Source organism: Equus quagga, chromosome 8 (assembly GCF_021613505.1).
Source record: "Equus quagga isolate Etosha38 chromosome 8, UCLA_HA_Equagga_1.0, whole genome shotgun sequence".
Classification (NCBI taxonomy): Eukaryota; Metazoa; Chordata; class Mammalia; order Perissodactyla; family Equidae; genus Equus; species Equus quagga.
The window spans coordinates 57,307,594-57,333,592 of NC_060274.1; the positions used below are offsets into that span (position 1 = coordinate 57,307,594).

The 25,999-nt window shown below is 35.6% G+C and overlaps 1 protein-coding gene across 4 annotated transcripts in view; it reads left to right on the plus strand.

Annotated features, from left to right (window-relative positions):
* The window catches only part of ADAM22 (ADAM metallopeptidase domain 22), a 242,058-nt gene that overhangs the window by 202,566 nt on the left and 13,493 nt on the right, over window positions 1-25,999 (plus strand). Inside the window, exons 23-29 of one of the 4 annotated variants that reach the window (XM_046670781.1) lie at window positions 2,855-3,023; window positions 6,348-6,462; window positions 9,033-9,123; window positions 12,625-12,642; window positions 21,620-21,720; window positions 22,063-22,129; window positions 24,339-24,449. In XM_046670781.1, the coding sequence (XP_046526737.1) occupies window positions 2,855-3,023; window positions 6,348-6,462; window positions 9,033-9,123; window positions 12,625-12,642; window positions 21,620-21,720; window positions 22,063-22,129; window positions 24,339-24,449 (672 nt within the window). The remainder of the gene's footprint in view (window positions 1-2,854; window positions 3,024-6,347; window positions 6,463-9,032; window positions 9,124-12,624; window positions 12,643-21,619; window positions 21,721-22,062; window positions 22,130-24,338; window positions 24,450-25,999) is intronic. The other 3 variants (XM_046670780.1, XM_046670783.1, XM_046670784.1) reach the window with 3 other exon arrangements.

The following is a 25,999-nucleotide window of genomic DNA, read 5'->3' on the forward strand; positions in this document are numbered from 1 at the left end:
TTGGAGAAATGTCTGTTCAGATCTTTTTCCCCATTTTTTAAGTGGGTTGTTAGTTTTTTTTGTTGTTGAGATGTATGAGTTCTTTGTATATTTTGGATATTAACCCCTAAGATAAGAATTAGTTTAACGTGGTTGCTAGAGTTATGTTTAATTGGTCGGTAAAATCTTGCAAACTTTAGTTTGCATTTCATTCTCATTAAGGAAAATTAATGAAGACTTCTAGGTAGAATCAGTGGATTAAATATATGCATCTTCTTTTGCTCACTTCTGAAATCCCACTAAAATGACACTAAATGGGTCTTTTTAGCATTCATGGATCTACAGGAGACAGAGAAAGGGAGAGGGGACAACAACAACAAAATTTTGGAACGCGGAAAGCAAATGGATGTGTGTCAAATGATTATCAAAACTAAGAAAGCTGGATTCCGAAGTCAGTAATGGGGGAAATAAAAAACTTATCCATTATGTACTGTCAGTTCCCCAAAGGTTCAAAAATAGGCAGCAGCATCTACTGGAAAAGAGAGTAAAGAAATTAGGGGCAGAGGAAGGGGCTAAAATAAAGAAGATAAGTGAAAGTCTGTTAAAGAAGCAGCTGCAGCCACAGTTTCTTCCCTGACTCAGCTAAATGGGATTGCCCCCTCTCCATGGAAGGTTTGAGCTTTACATTCTGCAAAGAATAAACCGGAAAGTTTCCAAACTGGAGGACAACAGGCAGTGTTGATATCAGGGTTGTGTGGAAGTGATCCAGACTCATTGATGTTCAGTCAGAAAGCCCTAGAATTTCCAGTCGTCTTTTTGGTCCCCCAACTCAAATATGAGCAGATTACCAGACATGTGAAGAAAGTCTCTAACGTGGAAAAAATGAAAAACAACCAACCAGAAACCACCCCCCATCAATATTTATGAGAGAGAAGATACTTCTATCACGAAGCAAGAATAGATTGCTGTTCTAAAAAGTGAAGAACATTGAGAGAAGGAAAAAAATACTGTTTTTGGAAATTAAAAACATGATGGCAGGAATTAAACTCAATAGTTGAAACTGTTTCCCAGAAAGTATGGCATAAGAGGCAAAGAAATGAAACATATAGAACAGCTCATCGAGCTAGAATAGAAATAATAAGGGACAGAGAAAACAGCAGGGAGGAAATTGGCAATGAGTAACTCAAGAGTATTGGAAGTACTTGAATTTCCATCTTAACTGACTCACCAAGTGAAATTAGAAGGACATCTAAAGATATCATTATGAAATTTCAGAACCTAAAAAAAAGAATCCCAAACATTTCCGGAGAGGAGGGGCAAAAAAAGAATCAGGCATTAGAATGGTTTAAGATTTATCAACAGGAATCCTGGGAGCCAGAAGACAATGGAGTGAATGATTTCCAAACTGGAATTCTGTACCCAGGCAAAATATCAATCAAGCGTGAGGGTAGAAAATAAAGACACTTTTAGATAGGCAAGTTTCCCCCAAATTTACACCCCTATACCCTTTCTCTGGAAGCTACTGGAAATTGTGCTCCACCAAAATGAAGGAGTAAACTAAGAAAGAGAAAGGCAAGGGATTTAGGAAACAAGATATTCCCCATGAAGGGAGACAAGGCAATCCTGCAGTGAATGGTGAGGGGAAATCCAAGATGTACTACTCTGCACCTGGGACAGGGGACAACCGGATCAGATAGGAACAGGGGAGACTCCCCATAGACACTGCAGGGGAGATTCCTACAGGAACGTGAACTGATGTCCACATACATCTTGAGTGGAGATTTTGACAGCAGAGTTGGGTTAGTTTTGAGTTAGAGATAAGTTCTTAGAAAAGTAGGCAAAGAAACAACAAACAAGCAAGAGACATGCTAATCTAAGGGAAAATAAAAAATTGTACATGAAAAGAATTTAATTATGGCAATACTATATTGCTCAACTGAAGAACATAGTCATTATAATGTGCATGTTTGTTAATGATTTAACTATTGATTAAACTAAATTTATGATGAGAGGATAGGGAAAAGAGATAAATTCTCATATTCCATGGAGGAAAGTCAATTGATAATACTTAAAAGGGAAAAATAAAAAACAGTGACATAAGCTCATTATTTAAAAGTATGTACATAAATAACAAAAGAATCAATTAAGAGTAGAAGATGGTTTCCTCCAGGGAAGGATACATGGAGGAGTAGGGAGCAGTAGACCACTTTACTGCATTTAAAAAACCAATTTATCTCTTTGACTCTTTAAACTGTATGCATGTATAATTTTGATAAAAATAAATAAAAAGAGTGGAGATTTTTGTGCTACCATTGACTTGGCACCATATGAATAAACTGATTTTGAATATACATTTTCAGTTCCTATTCTATTTATTTTTTTATTCCTATATGACATGTAGTCTTGCTATATTGAATAGTGAAGTTACAGTAGTTTAGCCATTCTCAAATATAATTTGTAAACATCGCAATCTTCTTGGGAAATGTAAACCAAAACCAGTTCTCATCCTTGTTTGAAACATGTTTGAAATCTTGAAAGCTACTTACTTATCAAATCACATACTAATTATAATGGCTCACTTGACTTGTACATAAAGCCAAGGCAAAATGATAACGTAATTTCAATTCAGGTCCTTGTTGTAATAATTACGTTTAAATCCTAAAATATATGAATATCTCTGAAAAGAATTAGGTCGAAAGATTTGATTGCTTCCTTCATTTAGAAGTTGAAAATGCTTATGCTACTGTTTTTTATTAGATGGTTAATAGAAAATAGAGAAATTGATATTGCCTACTTTTTAGTGTTGAAGCCTAGTCTCAAGATGAACGTGAATTAATGGAATCCCATTTTCTTTTTGCTCTCAATTTATTTTTAGTGGTGGGCATGTTAAGCTTGAAGAAGATGTAGATCTTGGCTACGTGGAAGATGGGACACCTTGTGGTCCCCAAATGATGTGCTTAGAACACAGGTGTCTTCCTGTGGCTTCCTTCAACTTTAGTACATGCTTAAGCGATAAAGAAGGCACTGTTTGTTCAGGAAATGGAGTAAGTATTCAGTACCTTGCTGTGGGGGAACTATTCATTTCTTTCATATCACAGAAATAGATAGGACCCTAAACTGCTTATTTCTGTAGTAATGGAAAACATGCTTATTTGTGTTTCTGGCTGGTATATAAGCAGTAATTTGGTCATAGTCATTTGAATATTTCTGTTGTGTAATCTGCAAAAGCCTTAGAATAAGGAAAAGTATAATCTTCTATTTTCTTTTTTTTTTTTTGAGGAAGATTAGCCCTGAGCTAACTGCTACCAATCCTCCTCTTTTTGCTGAGGAAGACTGGCCGTGAGCTAACGTCCGTGCCCATCTTCCTCTACTTTATATGTGGGACACCTACCACAGCATGGCTTGCCAAGCGGTGCCATGTCTGCACCCAGGATCTGAACTGGCGAACCCCAGGCCACCGAAGCAGAACATGCGCACTTAACCACTGCGCCACTGGGTCGGCCCCTATTTTTTTTTTCCTCTTTTTTCTTATTATGTTAATATGATCTCATGTAATATAATGCCAGCTTTCTACAAGTGATCTGGGAGATAAATTTTAACAAACTATAGTGGGATAAAAAAAAGAGAGTAAAGGGCCTGGCCCGGTGGCACAGTGGTTAAGTGTGCCTGTTCCATTTCTCAGCGGCCCGGCATTCGCTGGTTTGGATCTCAGCTGTGGACATGGCACCGCTTGGCAAGCCATGCTGTGGTACGCGTCCCACATATAAAGTGAGGAGGATGGGCGCTGATGTTAGCTCAGGGCCAGTCTTCCTTAGCAAAAAGAGGAGGATTGGCAGTAGTTAGCTCAGGGCTAATCTTCCTCAAAAAAAAATAAAATAAAATAAAAAGCAGAGGCAGTGGCCACAATCTGTAACAGCTAGTGTGGTCCAGGCACTGAGCAGTTAGAACAGACCATAAATAACTGCTGTAGCCACACCAGTGAGTACCAGCTGAGGATAACTCCTAGAAATAAAAACAGAATAGTTTAGGAAAATGTTTCTCACAGATGAACAGGAAGAATGGCATTGTTTAAAACACTAAATTCAGTTAGGAATTCCTATACTAACAAAAACTTTTTTGGTTCTTTGTTCTTTTGACCTGTGCTGTAATTTTCTTTTTACCCTCATTCCAGATTTTTTGCTTGAACTGGTTGCATTATCCAGTTGAGGTAAATGATCCTTGTCCTGGAATTGTAAGCCTTCAATCCTGGTCATTCCATGTATATCCCTGAGGGATATGCCAAGAATTTCCTTAGGAAGGTGTTACTAATTGTTATTCTTTGCCAAAGAATAGGAGTTCTTATGGCACATGAGACTAGAGAAGGATATAGTAAGTAGTTCTCCTATAAGGGGTCTGCTAATTCTTTTTTCCTTAATAATTAAGAGAATGTTAGGGGGAAATGTTTTTTGGGGGGACATGGGAAAGAATAATGAAATTATTTCTTGATCATTCATACTAATGAATAACTATGTCTTATTCATCTAGAATCCTGAGTATGTAACCCAGATGTCAAACATAGCTTGTTGTATTAATTAACTGTTGGTTTAATGAATGAGTAAAAGAGTGATGCACCTAAGTAGATCAGGTGGCAAATGGCATCCAAATTATTTACAATAATTATGCATTAGACAGAAAGGTTATAGCCTATTTATTTTTAACTTACAGTAACTCAACTCTGTGTATGTGACAATAATTAAAATGAGAAATGCAGTAGATATTCTCTATATGCTGTTGTGTAGTTAAGAGTGTGAGCTTGGATTCAGACCGTCTGAGTTTGAGTCCCAGCTCTGCTTCTTACTAACTGGTAAGATTGGAAAAATTACTTAGCCTCTCCGTGATTCAATTGCTTTCTCTGTAAAATGGCAATAGCAATATAGTCTACTTTACAGGATTCTTGGGAAGAATCAATGAGTTGATACTTGTAACTTATATGTAATATTTAAAACGATGTCTGTAACATAGTGTTCAATAATGTTAGCTATGACTTGATTTGTTATGATCGCTGGACACTGGTATCACTGTCTGCTCTTGTCATTGTATCACTGGTGCTGTTGTATGAGATGGAAACTGATACTTGGAGAAGCCAGTTGAGCTGGTTAAGGTCAGTTGGTAAGACAGTGGTGAACTGGAGACTCAAACTCAGGCCTTTAAACTCTTTTCTTCTGGCATATTTATTAATCTGCAGAAATTTGTTAATCTGAATTAATTTAAAATCTGCAATTTGTTAGTCACATTTTATAGTTACATTTAGATGTGGATGTGTGTTGTCTCCTGGCAAATTAGATCAGACAAAAGACACAAATCTATCCAGTGAAAATCTGCCTCCTGAACAACTCTGATCTTAAGCCTCAGATTTAAACCTGAATTCTCTCCTACTTCCCACTCCATTCAAAGTTGTTTTGAATTATAAGATCTAGGTGTAGATTCTGTTTCCTGGATATATAAATGAAGACAGATTATTGTCTGATAATTTAAAAAATTTGGTGCCATTTTTGTGTGCATTTTTTCCCTATGCTTTGTTGAGGGAGTTCTCAGTTCCCATGACACTGAGGTAGCTAATCTCTGTATCTTGAGTTGAGGTGCCAAGGTTATAGCTTTCTGAAGCTTTCTTCTCAGATCGCTGCAAAGTATCAGGCTTCCCCTCTTCTTTGTCAGATTCTCTTTATCTCGTGTGCTTCCTAACAGATGAATGAGGGACCAGGCTGGTGGTGTAGTGGTTAAGTTCATGCTCTCCACTTTGGCGGCCCAAGGTTCGCAGGTTTGGATCCTGGGTGTGGACCTAGCACCTCTTGTCAAGCCATGCTGTGGCAGCATCCCACGTAAAATAGTGGAAGATTGGCACAGATGTTAGCTCAGTGACAATCTTCCTCAAGCAAAAAGCGGAAGACTGGCAACGGATGTTAGGTCCAGGCTAATCTTCCTCACACACATACACACACACAAAAAAGATGAATAAAATTTTGGTATTAAGACAATTTCTTTGGAAGAAAGAAACTCTTGGATTGGATAATTGCAAATGATTTTGTAATCCTACTTAGTTTTTAATATAAAATTTAAGGTAATGAAATGCAAAACAATAATTTCATTGTTTTTTTTGACATAAATTCGTTCTTCTGTTAAAATTCATTATTCCCTTTGGGTCAACTGTTGATCTCTAGAAAATATTTTTTAAGTACTTGAGTAAGAAATAAAGTCATTAGTATTAGGAAGAAAGTACCAATAATTTTTCAGTATCATCAAAGTCTAGGCACATGATAATTAGAAATTAATGTTTGTTTTTCATGCCTCTGTCCCGGGGAGTTGAAGTTTCAATTGATTTTGGATTTCAGGTTTGCAGTAATGAGCTGAAGTGTGTGTGTAACAGACACTGGATAGGTGCAGACTGCAGCACGTACTTCCCTCACAATGATGATGCAAAGACTGGTATAACTCTGTCTGGCAACGGTAGGTGCTTCATTTGGTACTGTTACATAGTCTTTATACACAAAGAAAGAGAAAACTACTCTTCAGACAGTTTCATTGGGATTATTTTTATGACAAATATAAATTAAATTCACATAATAATGAACTCCAATATACAACTGGGGTCCACATTATAAAACTGATTGCTTCCATTAAATTGTAATGATATATAATGTGGACTATAACTTAGGCTACTGATTTAGCCTTATTTGTCCTACATCAGGCTGAGATTTTTCAAGTATTGTGCTTGTTTGGGGCTGACAACAAACCTTAGCATTTCTTTTAAATGAAGAAAGTAGTCAAACTTCTTAACTGTCTGAATTTAAAGAGAGAATTTTATATTTTAGGACTAAATAAATAGGGACAATTGAAGAATTTATGTTTAAATATTTTGTTGACTTTAATATTCATTATTATAGGATCTCATCTATATTCAACCCCAGTTCTTTTGCCTGAACTGTAGGTAATTCTAGAAGTAGTAACCTTGGCCAAGGTGCTTGGTGGGGGTTTAAGGACATGGATAAAAAACAACAGGTGCAGTTCTAAAGGCCAGAGTGGCTTAAATGGAGAAGTAGAAATGAAATGCAGATAATTGAAAGAACACATACCTTGGAGGTAAATGTCCCCTTTTAAACTATTTTGTCGTTTCATTATTGAGTATTCTGTTGCGTGAAATAGTGCTCAAATCCTGAAGTCCATTCACCTCCAAAGGATGAGAAAAAAGGTGTATGTTTATTCTAATCATCCAGACAGGTTAAAAATCTTAGCCAATGTGACTTTAATAAAGAAAATCAGGGAATGATTAAGATTTTGGCATCCCCAGTCTTAGCAATGGTAGTGTAGGGTTAGTTCCAGCAGTGAATGCAGAGATGAGGCTGTTCAGGTCCATGGATTTAAGTAACTTGTCAAAAGTTGTCATACCATTACTTAGAAATGATCAGGACTAGCATTCAAGTTTATTGATTCCTGTTGAATCCCTGGAAGAAAAGGAAGGGAAGACAGACATGCCAGGTCTTAGAGTAGGAAAATCCTAGTGACCCGGGGGGTACTCTGGCGTCTGTATCCACCCATCCCACAGAGGACCTGGACAGGGGAGAGTCTGCCAGTCTCCTCAGATGTCCTAGCCCTGCCGTCCAACCTGACTCCTGAGGGTTCCCAGACAGAGAGGCTGCCATGCCTTCCATCATGAGGAATTGGAATCTGCTCCAGTCAGCCGTGATTACTGATCCTTGATGTCTAGAAAGATGCCTCAGGAGTGCAGCAGACAAGGAGAGATCTTACCTCCTCTGGGTGAAACAGATCTGAGTGATTTAAACATGTGGTGTAAATCATTATCAGCAAAACAGATCTCGTGGTATCAGAGCCAGGCCTCTGCTCTGCCTTTTCTGCTCTTGGGCCCGCACTTGAGCTTGTTGACCAAGGCTTTGATTCACTGGGCCACTCTCACTGCCATAATCCCCTTAAGGGTTATATCTCAGCCTGCCTGACAACAGATGCTGACCCAACAATGCCATTACTGAGTCCTGAGCTTCAGCCCTGCCCTGGCCCTCTGCCAGTCTGGCGCCACCTCACTCTCATGCCTCACCAGCACCGATCTCCAGCTCACCAGACTCTATCTTTTCCTTTGGCTTTTCCTTCTCTAGCATGCCAAGCCTTCATTACCAAGGCTGGGAAGTACAAGCCCAGATGATAAAAGCAGTGCTTTTGGAAAAATCTGGAAAATACAACTATGCTACCTGAGCACTCATTATATAAATCTGTAGACATGTTTTCTCCCTTTAGAATCTTTTTTTTTTTTTAAGATTTTATTTTTCCGTTTTTCTCCCCAAAGCCCCCTGGTACATAGTTGTATATTATATTTTATGTGGGTCCTTCTAGTTGTGGCATGTGGGATGCCGCCTCAGCATGGCCTGATGAGCGGTGCCATGTCTGCGCCCAGGATCCAAACTGGCGAAACCCTGGGCCGCAAGAGCAGAGAGGGCGAACTTAACCACTCGGCCACAGGGCCAGCCCCTCCCTTTAGAATCTTATATTTACTTTAAGAGACAAAATATCACACACAACTGAGAGCAATAAGGACCTTGCATTAGTAGTAAACATGGATTGATGTGAACAATAACATTCCTAGAATTTCTGAGGAAGAGGTCAGGTTCGAAAGGAACACAGATTTCTAGAAGTTCCTCCCCAAAGGGTGCTGTGTCAATATAGTAGTATCACTCCTCCTTTTTTTTCTTATCTTTACTCTTCCTTTTTTAGTTCAATGACCTGATCATATTTTACAGAAAAAATCTGGAAAATACAACTGTGCAAAATGCACTTGGACAAGAATTACAAGGGAAGATATACACAAAGAATTATTTAAAAAAAATGATTGATGTGGATTGCTAAGTTATGGTTGATTTTTCTTCCCTTTAAAAAATTACCCACTTTTTCAAACAAGTAATGTTGCTAGTGTGATGATTACGAATCTGGAGAATAAAGTTTCTGAAAGAATTTTATATCCAAATATCGATTACATACACTGATCTTCACTGTTTCTTTTCTCCCCTTAGGTGTTGCTGGTACCAATATCATAATAGGCATCATTGCTGGCACCATTTTAGTGCTGGCCCTCCTATTAGGAATAACTGCATGGGGTTATAAGTAAGTGAAACGTCTCAATATTGTTACTGTCCCAATACACTTTAAAACATTTTGTTTAAATGAGTTAAACATTTAGAAAGTTTTGTATCATTGGATAAATATACCTGCAATGAAAATGGGTCTGGTTCAGCATTCAATCTTGATTATTCTTGGCATGATTAGAGGTAACAATAATTTACCATTTTTTAGATCTTGACATGATTCCCTTCTATTCTAAAATTACTGAATATTGTTTTAAAACCATTGCGTTAAGTAAAATCTATCTAAATCATGTCTTATACAAAGGCTGTGTTGGTTTGCTTTTTAGTGACACAGGTTGTCTTGGCTTAACCACATACCCAGAAATCTAGGCAAAATAGTGAATTAGAGAGCGTAATGCTTTAATAACGACAGCAATAATAACAGTACTATCAACAAGAACCATAGCAGCAGATCTGTTACTGAATGCTTGCAATGGCCATGCATTGTGCTGAGGGCAAAACCCCTTTATCTTTACAACCAGCATGAAGAGGACACTATTATTTGTTAAATATGTGGGTATTTTTGTGTGAAGAAAAGGCTGTTCAGAGATTTTTTTTGTTAAAATTAAAATTCAACTTTATATTACAATTTTTAAAAGCCTAATTCTTTTTTAATCTTCAAAGTTCAACTTACAATTCTTTGGTTCTATTTGTAAATTTTAAAAAGTTATGTTATATAACTTTTGAATATTTGATTCCCTTAAGCATTTAGCTAAGTCAATGACTTCAAACATTCCGAACTTAGTTTATATATTTACTATCCTCAATTTCCTTTTTAGTACTTCAATCTCATGATGTGAAAATTTTCCTTAGTATTCAAATAACTTTTTTAAGTTTAGTAAATTAAAGCTTAAGCATAGCGAACCTTAAGTTCTCTTTAATATTTCAACTGAAAATCATAGTTCTGCCGATCTCTGATGATGTTGTTTCAGGTTCCCAGGCCTAGAGTTTCTCTCCATTTGCAAGGTCTGCAGCTTTTGTTAGGCATTCTGGGCATCGCCCCATTTTATAGCCTTTTTTTTTTTCCCCTCATAGAACAAACTTAGTTCACCAAAAAACTTGGGAATTAGAATATTTTAGACTTTAAAAATACCTCAAACCTTTCAATAGACTAAGCACTATGTGATTGTTTGCTGTTATTATTATCACCTGGCGTGATCATAAACCAGGGAACCAAAGGAAACACCTGTAAGAGTAAATATGGCAGTTGCTTATTGTGAGGTCAAAACTCTGAAACAGTTTCTTTGACTGAAAAGAGAGCAGTTAGTTTACTGCCAGGATAAACTTTGTATGTTACAGGCATTAAAATAGAGAAAGACATTTGTGGAAGGCTGTGTTAACACATAGCAGAGACAGCATAGTAAAGTTTGGCATAGCATAGTCAGTCTGGCATGGTATAGCATAGCGAAGGAGAGCACAGCTGAGAAGTAATGCCTTGCCCTGATTAAATAAGTCCCTAGCCCTGTACACAGTAGCTGCTCCGTGCCTATTGGCCTCTTTGATGTGCAGGTTGTTAGGTATATTGCATACTTATATTTTCACCAGCTGATTTCAGCGTAACATTTGGAGTTATAAAATTATATGTCTGAAAGGAAGAGTCTTCTGTATATTTATTGTTTTACGTCTCCTCACACCTCTGGTGAATTAGCCCCGTCTTAGAGTCAACACTATTTCCTGGACTTCCCTGATGCAGGACTTACATAGTAGTTGCCATGACAAGCATTGCTGCTTTGAAGTAGCTTATTGGTTTCATTTGGTCATGTGAAAATGGAAAGCAAAATTGTTAGTTCTGTAGTGTGTGATTTTCTGCCACCTGCTGATGCAAGTTTATATTTCATTTTTACAATCTTGGAAAAAATTCCCTTTCAGAAAATAGGAAACTTAAACATCTACTCCTATTGCTAGTAGATGCAGATTACTAGTGATATTTCCTGTGTCCATTTGTTGTAGTGATTAGAATTAGAAGTACTTCTTTCTGTATTTCATTTCTTATTTTTATGAAATTCTTTTGCGGTTTCACTGGTGTTTTTATTTTCATTTCTGAATATATGTACTTTGTAGATTCATTAAAGAAAAGACAAATCTTGTTCATACTGCAGTATTCTCTTCATAAATAATTTGAATCTAAATGAAAATTTTAATATTACAAAACTTATTTAGAGTATGTTTAAAAATAGAAGGAGAATGTAGAAATTTTAATTCAGGAATTAAATTCATGAATATGATGTTTCACATATTCTATTTGAAATTCGAAAATGGATTTAGGACTTGAGAACTCATTTTCTCATTAATCCTTCCAATTAAACTTTCTACTCCTTCTCCAAGCCTTGGAGTCGGGGAATGGCAGGAATAGGAAATGAGGAATACTCATTTGGAACTGGTGGACCACTCAGGTAATCAGATCAAGAGAATAAAAAGTAAAACATGTTGAATAGAAAGATTCTGGGCTTATTTTCTGACCCCCCCCGTCTGTGATGGTTTCAGCAATGAAAAATAAGAAGTAACAAATTGGCATTTTTACCCTCATGAGTTCATTATTAAACAAGATACTTACAAAATGTACAGAATAGATTGGCCAGGGAAGGTGCTACAAACGAAATCTTACATGGAAACAGTGTCCTTGGTCTTGGAGGAGGGAGCCCCCTGCTCAGTTGCTTGACCTTTTTAACATGTCTTCAAAATATTAATACTTAATTAGGTCACGATGGAAAGTTAAAAATCAACTCTTTTAAGTTAAAAGTTAAAAATCGTTAGTACTTCACTGCCAGATCCTCTAGACACGTTTTTGTTTAGGTCGGTTCGTTTTGAAACTCGTGTAATTTTATTTTAGTGTATTTTACTAAACTTTGAACAAAGTATTTCCAATGTGAAGTTTCAGTGAGTAAGTAGTAATAACTTAGGAGGTTCATGACAGCCAGGAATTAACTCATTCTAATTTATCATACACGATGAAATAAAATGTTCTAATGTCCAAAGTTTGTGTTCTCCTGTTTGAAATTCTTAGGAATGGCTTTAGTTTGGGGTATATATTCCAAAATAAATAAACTACGATTTTTATTTCTATGAAAACACAGTTAATTTATATAAGTAACTTGATTAATTAATTTTATTATTTAAATCAATATACATGTCAGAAAGCCTGTATTTGAAATAGGGTTGACTTTAGAATATTACTAAATGTTTAATATGATAAGCTTGATATTGAGAAAACAGTTACTCTTTAATAACTGAAGTTTATTTATGCATTTAAAAATAGTTATTTGAAAATATTGTCACTGCCCCTTTGGTGTCACTTCTGCTGAAGATGAAGTGGAATCTGTGTGTGTGCGACTGTGTGTGTTCCCCATTTTAATTTTCAACTCAGAGTCCTCTAGTGGAGACTTCTCTGAATGCTGAAGCTTTTGTTTAGTGCTGTCTCTTAATGTGCTTCCATAGGTAACTAATTCTTTTTTTTCTCCCCTCTCTTCTTGTCCTTGAAAAGAAACTATCGAGAACAGAGGTATGTGATGAGAATAATCTGAACACATAACTGAAAGGTTTAAATCCTGTTAGCATCTTTGGAATTCGTACATACAGTTATAGATCAAGTTCACTTTGTTTTTATGCTGTAGTGGTCACAAACTAATCTTGATTTTTCGTGACCTTGAAATGATAACATTAATAACGGTGCTGTGGAATATATTAATTTAAAACAGATCTATCATTATTTAATTTTAATGGTTCTTTCATCCAACAATACTGCAATTAATAGAAGTTCTTATTTTTGTTACTTTTGTAGTAATATATATGGAAATTGATTTTTTTTCCATGTAAAACAAACTTCCTCTGTATGTTAAGGTATCACCTTTGCTTACATTAGTTAATTGGCTTTTCTTCATGTTTATAACCTCTTTTTGCCTAAGACTTTCTGAGAGATTTTGTTATTTGTTACTGTTGTTCTATTAGTAACTTCCATCCATAAGTGAGAAAATGTATACGGGCGGAGTGTTGTGGTCAGGAGAGTGTCCTGGCACTTGATGAGCCTGTTTGTCTCTGCGTAAGAAAATATTTTTTGTACTGATTAGGTAATTGCACAGGTAGTTAAAGAAATAATTTGCATAGTTGGAATCTCTGATTGTCTAGTATACTTTTTTTGAATAAAAAAGCCCATAAAGTCAGACACCCTGTTCATCATAATCTTAAAAACTATGTTTAACCAACAGCTTAAAAAGAGGTACAAAGCATTCATGTAGTTCTATAAGAATTGCCTATTTTTTCTAAATCTAAATTAGCCCTTATTGGTGGTCACCCTTCACTTTTCACATTTAAAAAATTGCTAACGCTATTAGCTATTGAACAAAAAATTGAAAATATCCTGGAAAGTGATAACCCACACCAGGTCTTGCATCGTATAGTACTAGGTTTACACTCCGGATATCTATGCAAATTCCTTCTTACTTAACTTTTCCCACTGTTCCGTTAGATGCCTGTGGTAGATTAGGAATAAGATGTAATAAATGTGTTGATACTTTTTCAGGCATCTACCACAGCTTATATTTTTTCACAAATTAGAATTTTAAACTTTACTTTTCTGTTTTTTTCTGCGTTGTAACTTAAAATTCCTATAAGGCTTTAGCCGTAAGTGTCTACAGAGTTTCTGTATATAAATGGTACCCGCACGGTACCAGTTGAGATCTTGGTCAGTTAGCGTATATATTAGGAAACACTGACCTTTCCCTGGAGTAACTAACTCATCATTAATGGAAAATGTAAAACTGAGGCAAAATTAATTAAATTTTTTAAATAACTAGATTTCTTTGTGATATGTTTTAAACTCTTGTGTCCAAAAACACTGGAGAAGAGCTGTAGCCATTTAAGCTTTCTGTTGGGTAGAAGTTGATCAGAAATCTAAGTTGGATGGCTTACTTCAGTGAAAAGTAAAATTAGACTAATAAGATAAAAAATTGATGATTCAGCTTCATTTCCATAGGAGCTAAGGCTATAATGTAATTTAATATTGCTGACTGTATAAAAAGGAAAGAAAAATGTTGCAAATATGTAACATAAGCAAAGCTAAAACAGTGCTCTAAGATGTGTCCTCACCAGGGATACTACCCAGAATGAAGGAATTGCCCATGGTACAAAAAAGTGATTAATATGTAAAACTGTACACCAATCGCTTATTCTAACTCAATATATGCTTAGGTACAGTTAAGGAAATTTTTACATTAAGAATTGCCTTTATGTGCCTGATAAAATAATTTCATGCCTCCGGTATTACTGAGTCATCATTTTATCAATCTGGCTACTCTTTTTTGGAATCTAGTTCATATTTTGAGAGTTGTCACATCTTAAGCAGATATTTATTTATTTATTTTATATATTTTGGTATACTTCAACACAATATTTATTTATTTTTGGCCTTGTCCATAGGTTTGGACAATCAATCTCAAAATGGAGAAGTAGCAAAGAGTGGACTTAAGATCAGGAAGTCATGAATGTATGAGTATCTTCTCAAGGATTTTCCTTTTTGATAACATATGTTAGTGATTATAGAGGAGGTGGTAAGGCCAACATACCAAAGAATGCATTAAGAAATTTCAATCTTGTAAAAATATCTACCAATATTCCAATAAAGATATGCCTAGTTCCAAAGGATGCCAGAAAGTAGAATTAAGAATTTTGAGTTACCCTTGCCTTTAAATTATATTTTCATTTGAGGTTCTGTGATGGGAGGACCAAATGACATGGAATCAGAAATCCACTTGCTACTATATGGTCTTTGGAAAGCACTTAAATTTTCTTCAGCTCTAAATCAGATAAAGTTCTTTGTCATCTGTAAAGCATTATAGTAAGGGAAGTTATTAGTATGTGATCTCTGAAAACTTTCTGTTTCTCTGATCTTCAAACAGAAAAGGTAAGTGTGGTTGTTCTCAAAGAGGAAGGCAGCATTCATCGACATTAATGAGGCCCACAAATACTGGTTGAGCTGGTGAAAGTACTATTGGTGAACATAGTTTTGCTTTGACGTTGAATGCAAGACCATGTTAAATATGTAGCCAGTTAACAGATTCTTCTTAATGATAGAAATAATGGCTCAGAAATTCCAAATTGGGCATAACTTTCAAATTATTGGAGAGGTCAGGCAAGTAATTCTGTGAAGGAACCTCATAACCTGGTAAATTTGCCCTCCAGAGAATGTGTCCTCAAGGTTTTCATTATATCAAAGGAATGTGTGATAGGTTTAATTGCAAATCTGGCAAAAAGATGAGAAGCAAACCCATTTTTTTCTTTACAAACTGCTTAATAAAAAATTAGAAGCCCCATTCTGGGGCACAGTGGAGGCAGAACCCCATACGTGAATGATATCCCTTTAAATTTGCCAGTGTCATCTTGTGAAGGGTGGGAGCAAGGAACCTAGGAGCCACGGATAACTCTTGTACACCATGTAGTTAGAAGGATGGCTATTGACCCTTTTGTTTAAAATCTTCAGAAAGGAAGACCTCCGCAATTTTTTCAGTTAATGCTATTGTTTATGTTTTAGATGATCACTTTAGGATTTAGTAGCTGTATACTTTGTAACAAGAATTATAAGTTTGAGTTTTAGTTTTCAGGTTGGTTTACAAATAGCAATAGAATAGGAAAACATTAATTGAACTTGGATTTATAAAACACTCATATTCAGTTGAAATATTCTCTTCCTTTGTCTAGAATGAACACACATCATTATGATTAATATGAAATAGAATAATTAGATCATATCTTCCTGATCCATACCATAAGCAGAAATCTCCTTCCCCATTTCTTTTCTCTCTCACCTGTTTTAGCCACTTTATTTTCTGCTTGTGAACCTCCCTCCTTTTTTTGCAAACCTTTCTTAGTTTGTTTTTATATTATTATTATTTCAGTGATATTCATGCATCTGTCAGTGTGACTTGGTACACATTACACAGTATTTCTTAAAACAGTAAAGTAACAATTCTAATAACAGATAGCCCAGATGCCAACAAAGCATTGGAGAAATGCCTCCTTCAGCATTAAGGTTAAGTCTTAAATTTTTTCATTGTATTCCCATATCAAGCATGCATAAGGACCATAAAGTTAAATATTATGGTTCAGTGGACCCTTTTAGAAAAGATCAGACTTCCCTCATAACAGGGATACATTAGGAGGAAAAATAAGTTAGTTAAATAAGCTTTTATTTTCTTTTGGTCATTATTTATAAAAAAATTCATGCACGTGTCTAAAATATTTGCATGTAATATGGGAAATATGAGGTAATTTTCCCATTGTAAAACTTAGCACTGGTCAGGTCACCTAACATAGTAGTCACTTCTAGATTTCAAAATTCTATGAAACCAGCAAAATTTAGGAAGAAAACCATAAAGAGTAGAAAAATAAATTCAGTGTAAAAAAATTTAAAGAGATCATTTAGTTGGTCATTTATGGTCTTTTATAACAAATGATAACATCTTATTTTGTTAATCATAAGGGCCTGATACTCTCTATCCTCACTAACGGGTAAACAAGAAGAAATAAGTTTGTTATAACATGTAATAGGTATTGAAAAAGGATAAATTTCTGGACACTGAAGGATGTTAAATATTATTCTTAAAAGACTTCTAACAAAATTCATAACCCGTCATTAACATTTTAGTGCATTTACTATGTGAAGAAAGTTACATGCATTCCTTGTGGAATTTTAAGGAGAATGGAGAGTAGTTTCTGTATTTTAGAGACTTCACAATAGAGATGGATAAGAATCTAATCGTCCTGGGATGATAAAAATCAAGGCCCTGGCCCAGAAGTTCATTGAACTTAAACTGCCTTCAGCCCTTTGACTGAAGCCCACAGTTTATGATTCGCTTAACATTTAGGATGTTTGTGTACTGTGTGAAAGATGACCATTGACTGCAGAGAAGTTACATTGGAGGAGAAGTGAAATGTGCTCAGTTAAAGAAAAAACACTGGGCCCCATCCATTGGGAGGAAGTCCATTTAAGCCTGCAGTATCAGCTAAATGAGCCCTTGGTAAATGCCTGAATGCCAGAACCATGTAGACAGAAAGTAATTTGGGGAATAGATTAATGGAAAATTGAAGTGTCATTGGAACTTGTCTTTATTTAATTTGAATTTAGTGAGATACATCTCATTGCTTTATAAAGATTGTCGTTAAATGTATAGTGACAAAAATGATTTGTTAACCATGAAGATTACTATTGAAAATATGATGTTGATGGGATGTTCTCTGGCATTCTTTAATAAATATTACTATGATACAAAAGGGAAGTTTTGTCCCTGAGGCAACATACAGAAGAACTCTGATTTTATTAAGAGGTTTTTTTCAAGCATTGGTAGAATATTTTACTGATATGAGGCAAGAAAGAAAATATAATTCTACAGATTAAAGGTCTCTTGCATAAGAAGATATATCATTTGTCCTATATTATTAACACTATTAATATGGGGAAATTGCATTATTTTTCCTATAAAGTTAATGTTTCATAATACCGTGGGAAAAAGAAAGAAAGATTACAATTACGAGCTGAAGTCACTTAAAGGATTAAAAATATTTTGAAGGAATACGTATCAAAGAATTGTAGGTAAAAGTAGTCTTACATACAAATCTAATGATAAATTCTACTTTCTTAAAGGGAAGGAGTAGATTTAATCACATTAAATTTATATATGTGCTTTATATCAGTTGAAAACTCTTCTGTAGATTTGTAGAGATGTGTGAATATATACGATTGAAATAATATGAGAGAGTATTCAATCATTCAGAAGTACAAATGACCAAGTATTTTAAACATTTAAAACAATATGGTAATTAGTATAAGCAAGCAAACATCTGAAAGTGGCATTTTTTGGACAGAACTTAGCATCAGCAAGTGACCATGACTCGTATAGTAACTAAGAGAAAACCAGATAGGAAAAGGAGTTAGCAAATGTGTGCCTTTGTTGCAGACCTATTTAAGTACAGCTCTGTTTAAAATTCTGAGTCCAACAGTAGCGTTTGGGACCTCCAACAACAGTACCGCATCAAGTCTTAGATGCAGTTGGTAGTTTAGGGGCCATGCATTGGCAAATGATCAGACTAGCTACTGGGGCAGAGGGGTTGACCAGGTGGTCCTATCTAAAGTTTTCTACCCTATTCTCTTAGGAGAAGTAATAAAAATCTGTTCTAGTCTTAATTAATTCAAAATCAGAGTGAGTGGGGTCAGGAACAGTGCAGATTTAATAGATTTTCCCTTGCTCACTCCTTCTACAGTGGAGAGAGGGAACTGAGGTCACCTCCAACTACTATAAATATCCTTCTGTGGTGTCAACAAGAATTCAGTTTTCAACCCTTTCTTCTTCTTGCTAAATTATCTTCCTTTGCATATTCTACTGTGCAGTTCTAGAATTATGTTCTTGATTGACCTTTGAATGTCTTCCAGTTTCTTCATATTTCTGTTAAATGAACAATGAAGCTCCAAATTGAACAGAGAACTCTAATAAGAATTTCTTTGGATTAAATTATAGAACATAGCTTCGAAATCAATCAGTTCTTTTAGGACCAAATCAAGGTTATGTTATATAGTGTTTAGAAATCATAGTTTACTTACCACAGTGAAAAAAAACTTATGCCTTATCTGGGCAGTGACTGTTCCAACACGTCTCCTTTCGCACCAATATTATTTTTTAAAAGACAGCACTGTAGTTAACATCTCCAAGTATAATGAAGTTACAATGAAAAACCTCATCTTTTAATAATTTTCCCCTGAAAGGGAAGCAAGGCTTTCTTCATCCAGACTGTAAAGACTTCAGTGATTGCATTTCTGATCTCTACAGTTAGAATAACTTTAACTTGTCACATTTATTAATAATTTACATGTTGTTATAGATTTGATTCATGTAGATCATTATCCCTACCTCTTTTTTCCTAAAATAATATTTGTATATGTCTGTGTTCATGTGTGTGTCTTGTTTTCTGACTCTGAAATGTTTATTATGCCTTAGACAGTTACCCCAGGGAGATTATGTAAAAAAGCCTGGAGATGGCGACTCTTTTTATAGCGACATTCCTCCTGGAGTCAGCACAAACTCAGCATCTAGTTCTAAGAAGAGGTCTGCTTTTCTGTCGCATTTTCAGATTTCTACCTGTTCCATCACACATTATTCCATTAGTCAGAACATTTCATTATTTTGCAGCAGGTTTGATTACTTCTTCCTTCTTTCTTGAATGTTAAAAAAAATAGTATCCTTTGTTCTTTGATTACTCTACTTCAAAATGCCATATGCTCAGAACCACTTGTGTAACAAATTAGGCCAGAACTCCAAACCAAACAAAACTAAACAAATAACAACCCTAAATCTATATGGAAACCCCAGAGTTTTTCAATCTTGCTCTTATATGGCTTAAGAAGCTATACATAGTATTTTGTCATATTTTAAATGGTGAGCTTTATGTCATGTTTGGTAGTCAAAGAAAAAGGTTACTGTCATGCTTCAATAAAAGCAGTTTTTAAAATAAATTAGTAATATAAATGGTGCATTGAATATTTTTTAATTTTAAATATATCAAAGCTAAGCTTGCTGTGAAAAAAAGATCGCTTCTCTGTGAATCATATATTTGAATACTATGATTTTGCCTTTTATTCCTGGAATGATTATTTCTGGACTTTATAACTTAGAGCTTGGTTGCCAAATCTAAGTGTATTTAATGTTTTACTGAGTTTTATAATAGTATAGGTGGGGTTAATATATTATTTATATGTCTTAAACTTTGAGCTGTTTTCTTGCTCCAGAATCTTAAGATGTATAAGACCATTTAAAATTCTGCATGCTTTATAATTGCTTAATAAAATAAACTTATAGAAGAAATAAATAGTTGGAATGTTTTAGGAAATGAGACCTACATTCACACTGAAGGAAGCTAAAATATTCCTGCGGAAGAGTTTCTTTAAAATTGTTGGTAAAGGTGTAATGTAAAGAAAAAAAGATTTGATAGCCCCGTGCATTACTTTGGGCACAGTAATTACTTTGTAGACTGAAGAGGAAGTTCCTAGTTTATTGAGAAGAAATATGATCTCTTCTGGAGTTCTAAATAGAGTGAATCATCTGTAAAAATTCTGCAATGGATCTCACTCTTTTTAAACAATCAGGAAGGAGAACAGAAGGAATTAGTGAAATCTAGAACTCTACTTTATGTGGAACTTAAGAGTGAAGGACTATTTTTACTCAGATAATGTAGCTTTAAAGCAAAAGTAAAAAAATTAGTTTTTGCACGAGAAGTACAATTCTACAGAAGGATGTTCAAAATCTTTTATTGGAGGCTTTTTAATTAAGAGAATAAGATTTACTTAAATTCTTTCAGTATATAAATATTTTCTTGATCAAATACTTAATTTTAAAATAAATAACATGGTAAATAAGTGGAGCAATCAATGGATTCCAGAAGAATTTCTGTTGTCCTTTTGGACGAAATGAGTCATTCTATAATTAGCACATGGTGTTGAAAAAGTCCTAATCTAGGGAATTAATGTGTAATAATTTTTTGTTCATCAGTAGAAGGCTCCTTTTAAAATAGACATTACTAGCAATTAGCTGCAATGATATGTGGAAAAGACTTCAAGTATAGTGCTATTTTCTAAAGTACCTCAAGAAGAACTTAAAACATTGATTTGAATAATTCCTGGATTTTAGCAAAATCTCAATGGGTTATCATTTTTAAGCAGTTAAAATTGTATCAAAATATGTGACTCCTCCTAAGTATATGTAGTTTGTCAAAATACTTATATGGTACAAGGTAGGTGTGTAAAGTTTGCTTATTGTGGACAGTTATTTTAAAGATAGCAGGACACAATAGCAGAAGGGCTTAATGGTACATGGGCTTTGTGAGAGATGTTTCTGTGATAAACATCTGATTCCTTTCAGTTACTGGACAATTAAGTAGCACTAGTACATTTTTCGGGGCCATATTTGTGGAGGAAATGCCAATTCTCAGAAAATAATTTTATTGTTTAAGAAATCCTAAATATTACTTTGATAAAGGTTAACCAGTTCAGTTGAGCAAATCTTAATGAAATCTCTTGGAAGTCCATGTTCTCATAATATTTGAGTGAAAACCATTGCTTTACAATTAAGAAACATCTATGGTGGGACCCCATTATAACTGCTGCTCGGGTTATGTAACCGAAATATGTAGTGAATTTTCTATATGTGGTTGCTGTGTTCTGGGGAATGTAATTGGCTTGCGTTGTATCCTGATACTTTTGAATTATAAACTATTGTAATGGGGTTCCATTGTATTTGACTTTTCTTAAATTGGATGTTGTGTAATTCTGCCTTCTTCATGAAGACTTTCATGTTCTCTTCATGCTTTCATTTCAGATTTTTTTCTTTCTTGATTTATTTTATTTAATGCACAGTAATGCTTAGAAATTTTGCTTACTGATTTCAAAATATTCATTTGATTATATTTTTGAACAATATATACAACATTTTCAATTTCAGGTCAAATGGACTCTCTCATTCTTGGAGTGAAAGGATTCCAGACACAAAACATATTTCAGACATCTGTGAAAATGGGCGACCTCGAAGTAACTCTTGGCAAGGTATAGAGTGGCATTGTGAATCCATCTGTCCACATAACCCAAATTCTGTATTTTGTGGTTCCTGGTTGTAAAGATTTGTTCTTTCCTGTAAGCTCCTTAGCTCTTCTCCAACAGAGAGAAGGGCATTTATTATGAGAGTCCAGTTCTTTTTTCTTGGATGGGTAATGATGAGATTCCATAGCAGTGTGCACTAGACACATTGAGAAGGCTGTGTAGTGCTAGAAAGCCCTGTGTTCTGGGGTGGTGCTGGTTGTGAATTACAGCCACTTGAAATACCGTGTAATTAAACACACGGCAGGTGTTTATTTACATTCAAATCTAGCTGTAAATCATCTTTTTCAGGTAACCTGGGAGGCAACAGAAAGAAAATCAGAGGCAAAAGATTTAGACCTCGGTCTAATTCAACTGAGTAAGTCTGAACCTCTAATGGAAAAAGGCATACCAAGGTCCTGTGCAATTAGTGTGAACATTAATTAACTAGATCATCAAAGAACTGTAAACCATGCCTCTGGTCTTGGTTTTGTCTTTTTAATTCCTTTTTTGCCGTTTTAAAATTAACCGTGGCTTTTCTCTTTTACATAGGCATCTCCGCAACTGTGCCCATACCAATATTCACTGATAGTGGGGGTCTCACCCTTGCTGCAGGCTTTTTCCTCCAGTAACCTGCCATTGTGGTGTCTTGGTTCTGTTTGAAGGGAATTTTGATAACATTCCTTTCTTCTCATCACCCGGGGTCCAGCCATTTCAGAGGGGTCACCCTTCCTCTCCCCAATATTCACACAGCCTCGAAGCATCAGGGAAAAATTCCCACCTTACTAGAGCATGATCTGCTCACAATATGAAACCACCGCTTGGAGGGCTTCATGGCTGCAATCTAACCATTCTCTCAGACTAATGGATAAGTTTCCCTTTTAAATTTTCCTTCTGAGGACATTTAAAAGGGCATGTACCTAAATTTGGTCTTTAACGGAATCATTGTCACTAAATGCAACACTATACGTTTCAACTGATAGCCACTCTTTTTTTTTAGTGGGGATGGGGTTGAAAGTTAAATTTAAAGTCATTTATAATGAGATAAACACCAGTCCCGTGGTGGACTAAAACACACCCTTGGTATCCTTCTGGACCTTGCTACCTGGTTTTAATTAACCATACTTTTTGACCCACCTAAAATTTATTTACTTATTTCTCACTGCAGTGCTAGTTATTATTCTCAGGATCTCTATTGCTTCTTCATGCCTTAATACTTAAAAAATCTGAAGAGCAGGTATTTGTTAACTGCTTGTCAGAAACTTATGTTAGCTTTTCCATCATATACCCTGCCTTTTTCAGTCCAGGACAATAACATTGCCCTGAAATTTGGACCTTCCTGCTGACGGTATTGTAAGTGGCTTGTCAAAGTTTTTACTAGAGGATACTTTACGTTAGAAACAATAGATAGGTTCAAGTGATAACATTGCATGGTCCAGAATGGCATCCTAGAACTCCATCATAAATAACTAACACGTTAGAGTTTATCTTATACATTCCCAAAGCGCTTGGATGCTTTAGGGTTCATTGTGGATAAACTCTTCTTGGAATGTTGTTTGATTTGTTTTGCATGAGGTCACCTGGTAAGAGCTCCTCAGCTTATCTTGGTTGCTCATAAGAGTGCAGATACAACTGCAAAATATTCTTTAGAACTTCCTTTCCGTACTGCTCAGTGTTCTGACAGTATTTCCTATAACAAGGCTTTGAAAACTCCCAAGTGAATAAAAAAAAATCCAACATTATATTAAAGCTATGATTTAGGACCCAAAGAATACTAGGTATTTAGCAAGATTTATACAATATTTTCTAGAGTAATCACTTATTTTTTAAAAATTTTCTGTAAAATTCCTACTTGTATCATGTGATAAATATTATGATACTACTGATAACCCTTGAAAAATCTTACCTGTGAGATGTTATAATATTTAATAAGACATTATAATGGAATCATCTTTATGAAGAAGTATTAAGGACTCCCTGAGACTTTTCAGACTTTTCAGATTTGGGTTACATGACTCATGTTACCTGATTGGAGCCAAGTCTGTGAAGCTGACCAGTATTCTCACATACCTTATTGTACGGGCGCTATATATATATATATATATATATATATATATATATATATATATATAACATATATATATATGTTTTTTTCCTTAAAACGATCCTAATACATACCATATAAAGAATTTATTGACAAGTTTTTTAAAATACTTTTCATATTTGTTAAATGACCCCATTTGCTTCTGATATAACAGTATCATTTGTGTGACTATAAGAGGAGCAGAATGACCATAGACAAACATATCTTTTTTAGTTTTTTAAATTAAGAGGTATTATCAGGTCCATTAATAATGGACATTATTCAACATTCCCTTTAATATCTCATCATCCCAAAGGATGGTGAAACATCGGGACACAAATTAAAACATGTACCACCAATGAGTACTATGCTAATTAACAACATAAAATGTCCTTGTTCATTGTATTGTTTTTCCACTCAAAGATTTTGCTTCTTCCTCACTGTTGTACATGATGTAAAAAAAGTTTTTGGCTTAGACTTTGTATTATATATTGTGTTTTTACAGGAGGGAGCCCCAAGCACCTGAGCCTGGGCACTCCCTCGCCCAGACAGTCCCATCCCAAGGCATAAGCCCAGGGGGCTCTGACAGCCCCCAGACAGGGAGTCTGGATCACAGGTCAGTCTCCACCTGCCCCTTCATTCTGGGCTGCCACTTAATCTCCCTCCCAGTCCCTTCCTTGGCTGAGAACAGGGTCATTTGGTCTCTGACTGACCCCCAACGTCTGCTCAGAGGTGGTCCTGGTCCAGCCAGCACCAGCTAATTTTCCTCTGCCTTTCCATCCTGGAGAACACAAAGAGCTCTCCTATCCTGTCTATTGCATTTTTTTTGCATGTTGTGCTACAAGCCAAGTCAAGCCACCTAGGCAGGTTTAGAGCAGTTTGATAAAATCCCGTCACTCCAGCCACCACGACCTAGAGACATTAGGAAGTCCACTGTGAAGACATTTGCATGGACTGGTCCCCAGAAGGAACAACAATTGAGAGCTCTCTTCAGTGACCTCTAGTGAAGTGATCACAGCCTTCTGAGATGCTCCCTGAGATGGAAAAAAATGTCCATCATGTGCAAGCCTAGCCATGTGGCTGCAGGTTTCATGGAACAGCCATGGCACCACTGTTTTGAGCTTCTAAGGTTGTCAGTGAAAGGCACATGTGCCTCCTTCTGGAAGTGGCTGACTGCCTGTGGGGACTCAGTTTGCTGTGTGGCAATGTTTCACCCGGTAACAGCTGCATGGGCTTTTTCAACAGTTTTCCTCAGGCCAGAGCATTCACTAGCCTTCATCTGTGGCTGTACTTGCTTTTTGACTTTTTCTTTTTGTTCAGAGTCTCAGTGGAAATCTTGATGCAAGTTTTAATTGGCTATCTCTGTGAAAAGCACAAGTTGGCAATGATTGTGGCTAAAGGCAAAACTAGTGTGAGTTGTTCCTGAGTTAGGGGACACTATCTTAGCAAAATGGTCTTATAAGCACAAAAAGCAACCAACCCCTTCTCTCAACAGGGAACTTCGTGACATTATTTTGTGCTGTACATTGGTCATAGCTAAAAACAAGAAAAAGGGCTATGGAAAAAGTACTCTAATTTTGTTTACATAACTGTGGAAATGTAGTCTTGATTTAAATGTATTTACTAACTAAAACTAAATTTGGAGGAATGGATCAAACTTTAACCACAAGTGAATAGTGTATTTTATAATTTCCCTTGGTTTGTTTTCAAATAACTTTAAACGTTTTATAGAGCTTGGATCGTCATTGTCTATAGTATCTCTAGAAGTTACTTTTTAAATGAGAAAAGTCAATAAGACCTCCCAATTCTTCCAAGACTGAATTTGTTGAACCTATATTTATTTTACAAGGGCAAATTCTAAGGGGATAGATTTTTGCTTGGCTCCTGGGGTAAAAAATCAAAGGAAACTCTGAAAAAAAACCCCAAAAACTTGCACTCCCAATTTTACTACATTTTAAATTTTCCTTTGTGCAGTAATTCTGATGAGGACTTTGCCAGATCTTTCAGGGAAATGCTAACTAAGGTCATTATTATTCTCTGGTGGTCACTCACACGACTCATGATCAGATACTCAGAAGGTGACCTCTGAAGGCCATTTCCTAATGGAAACACGAGCACTTTAGTCTGGAGTGCACAGAGAGGAGGAAGGAATATTACAACTGCACC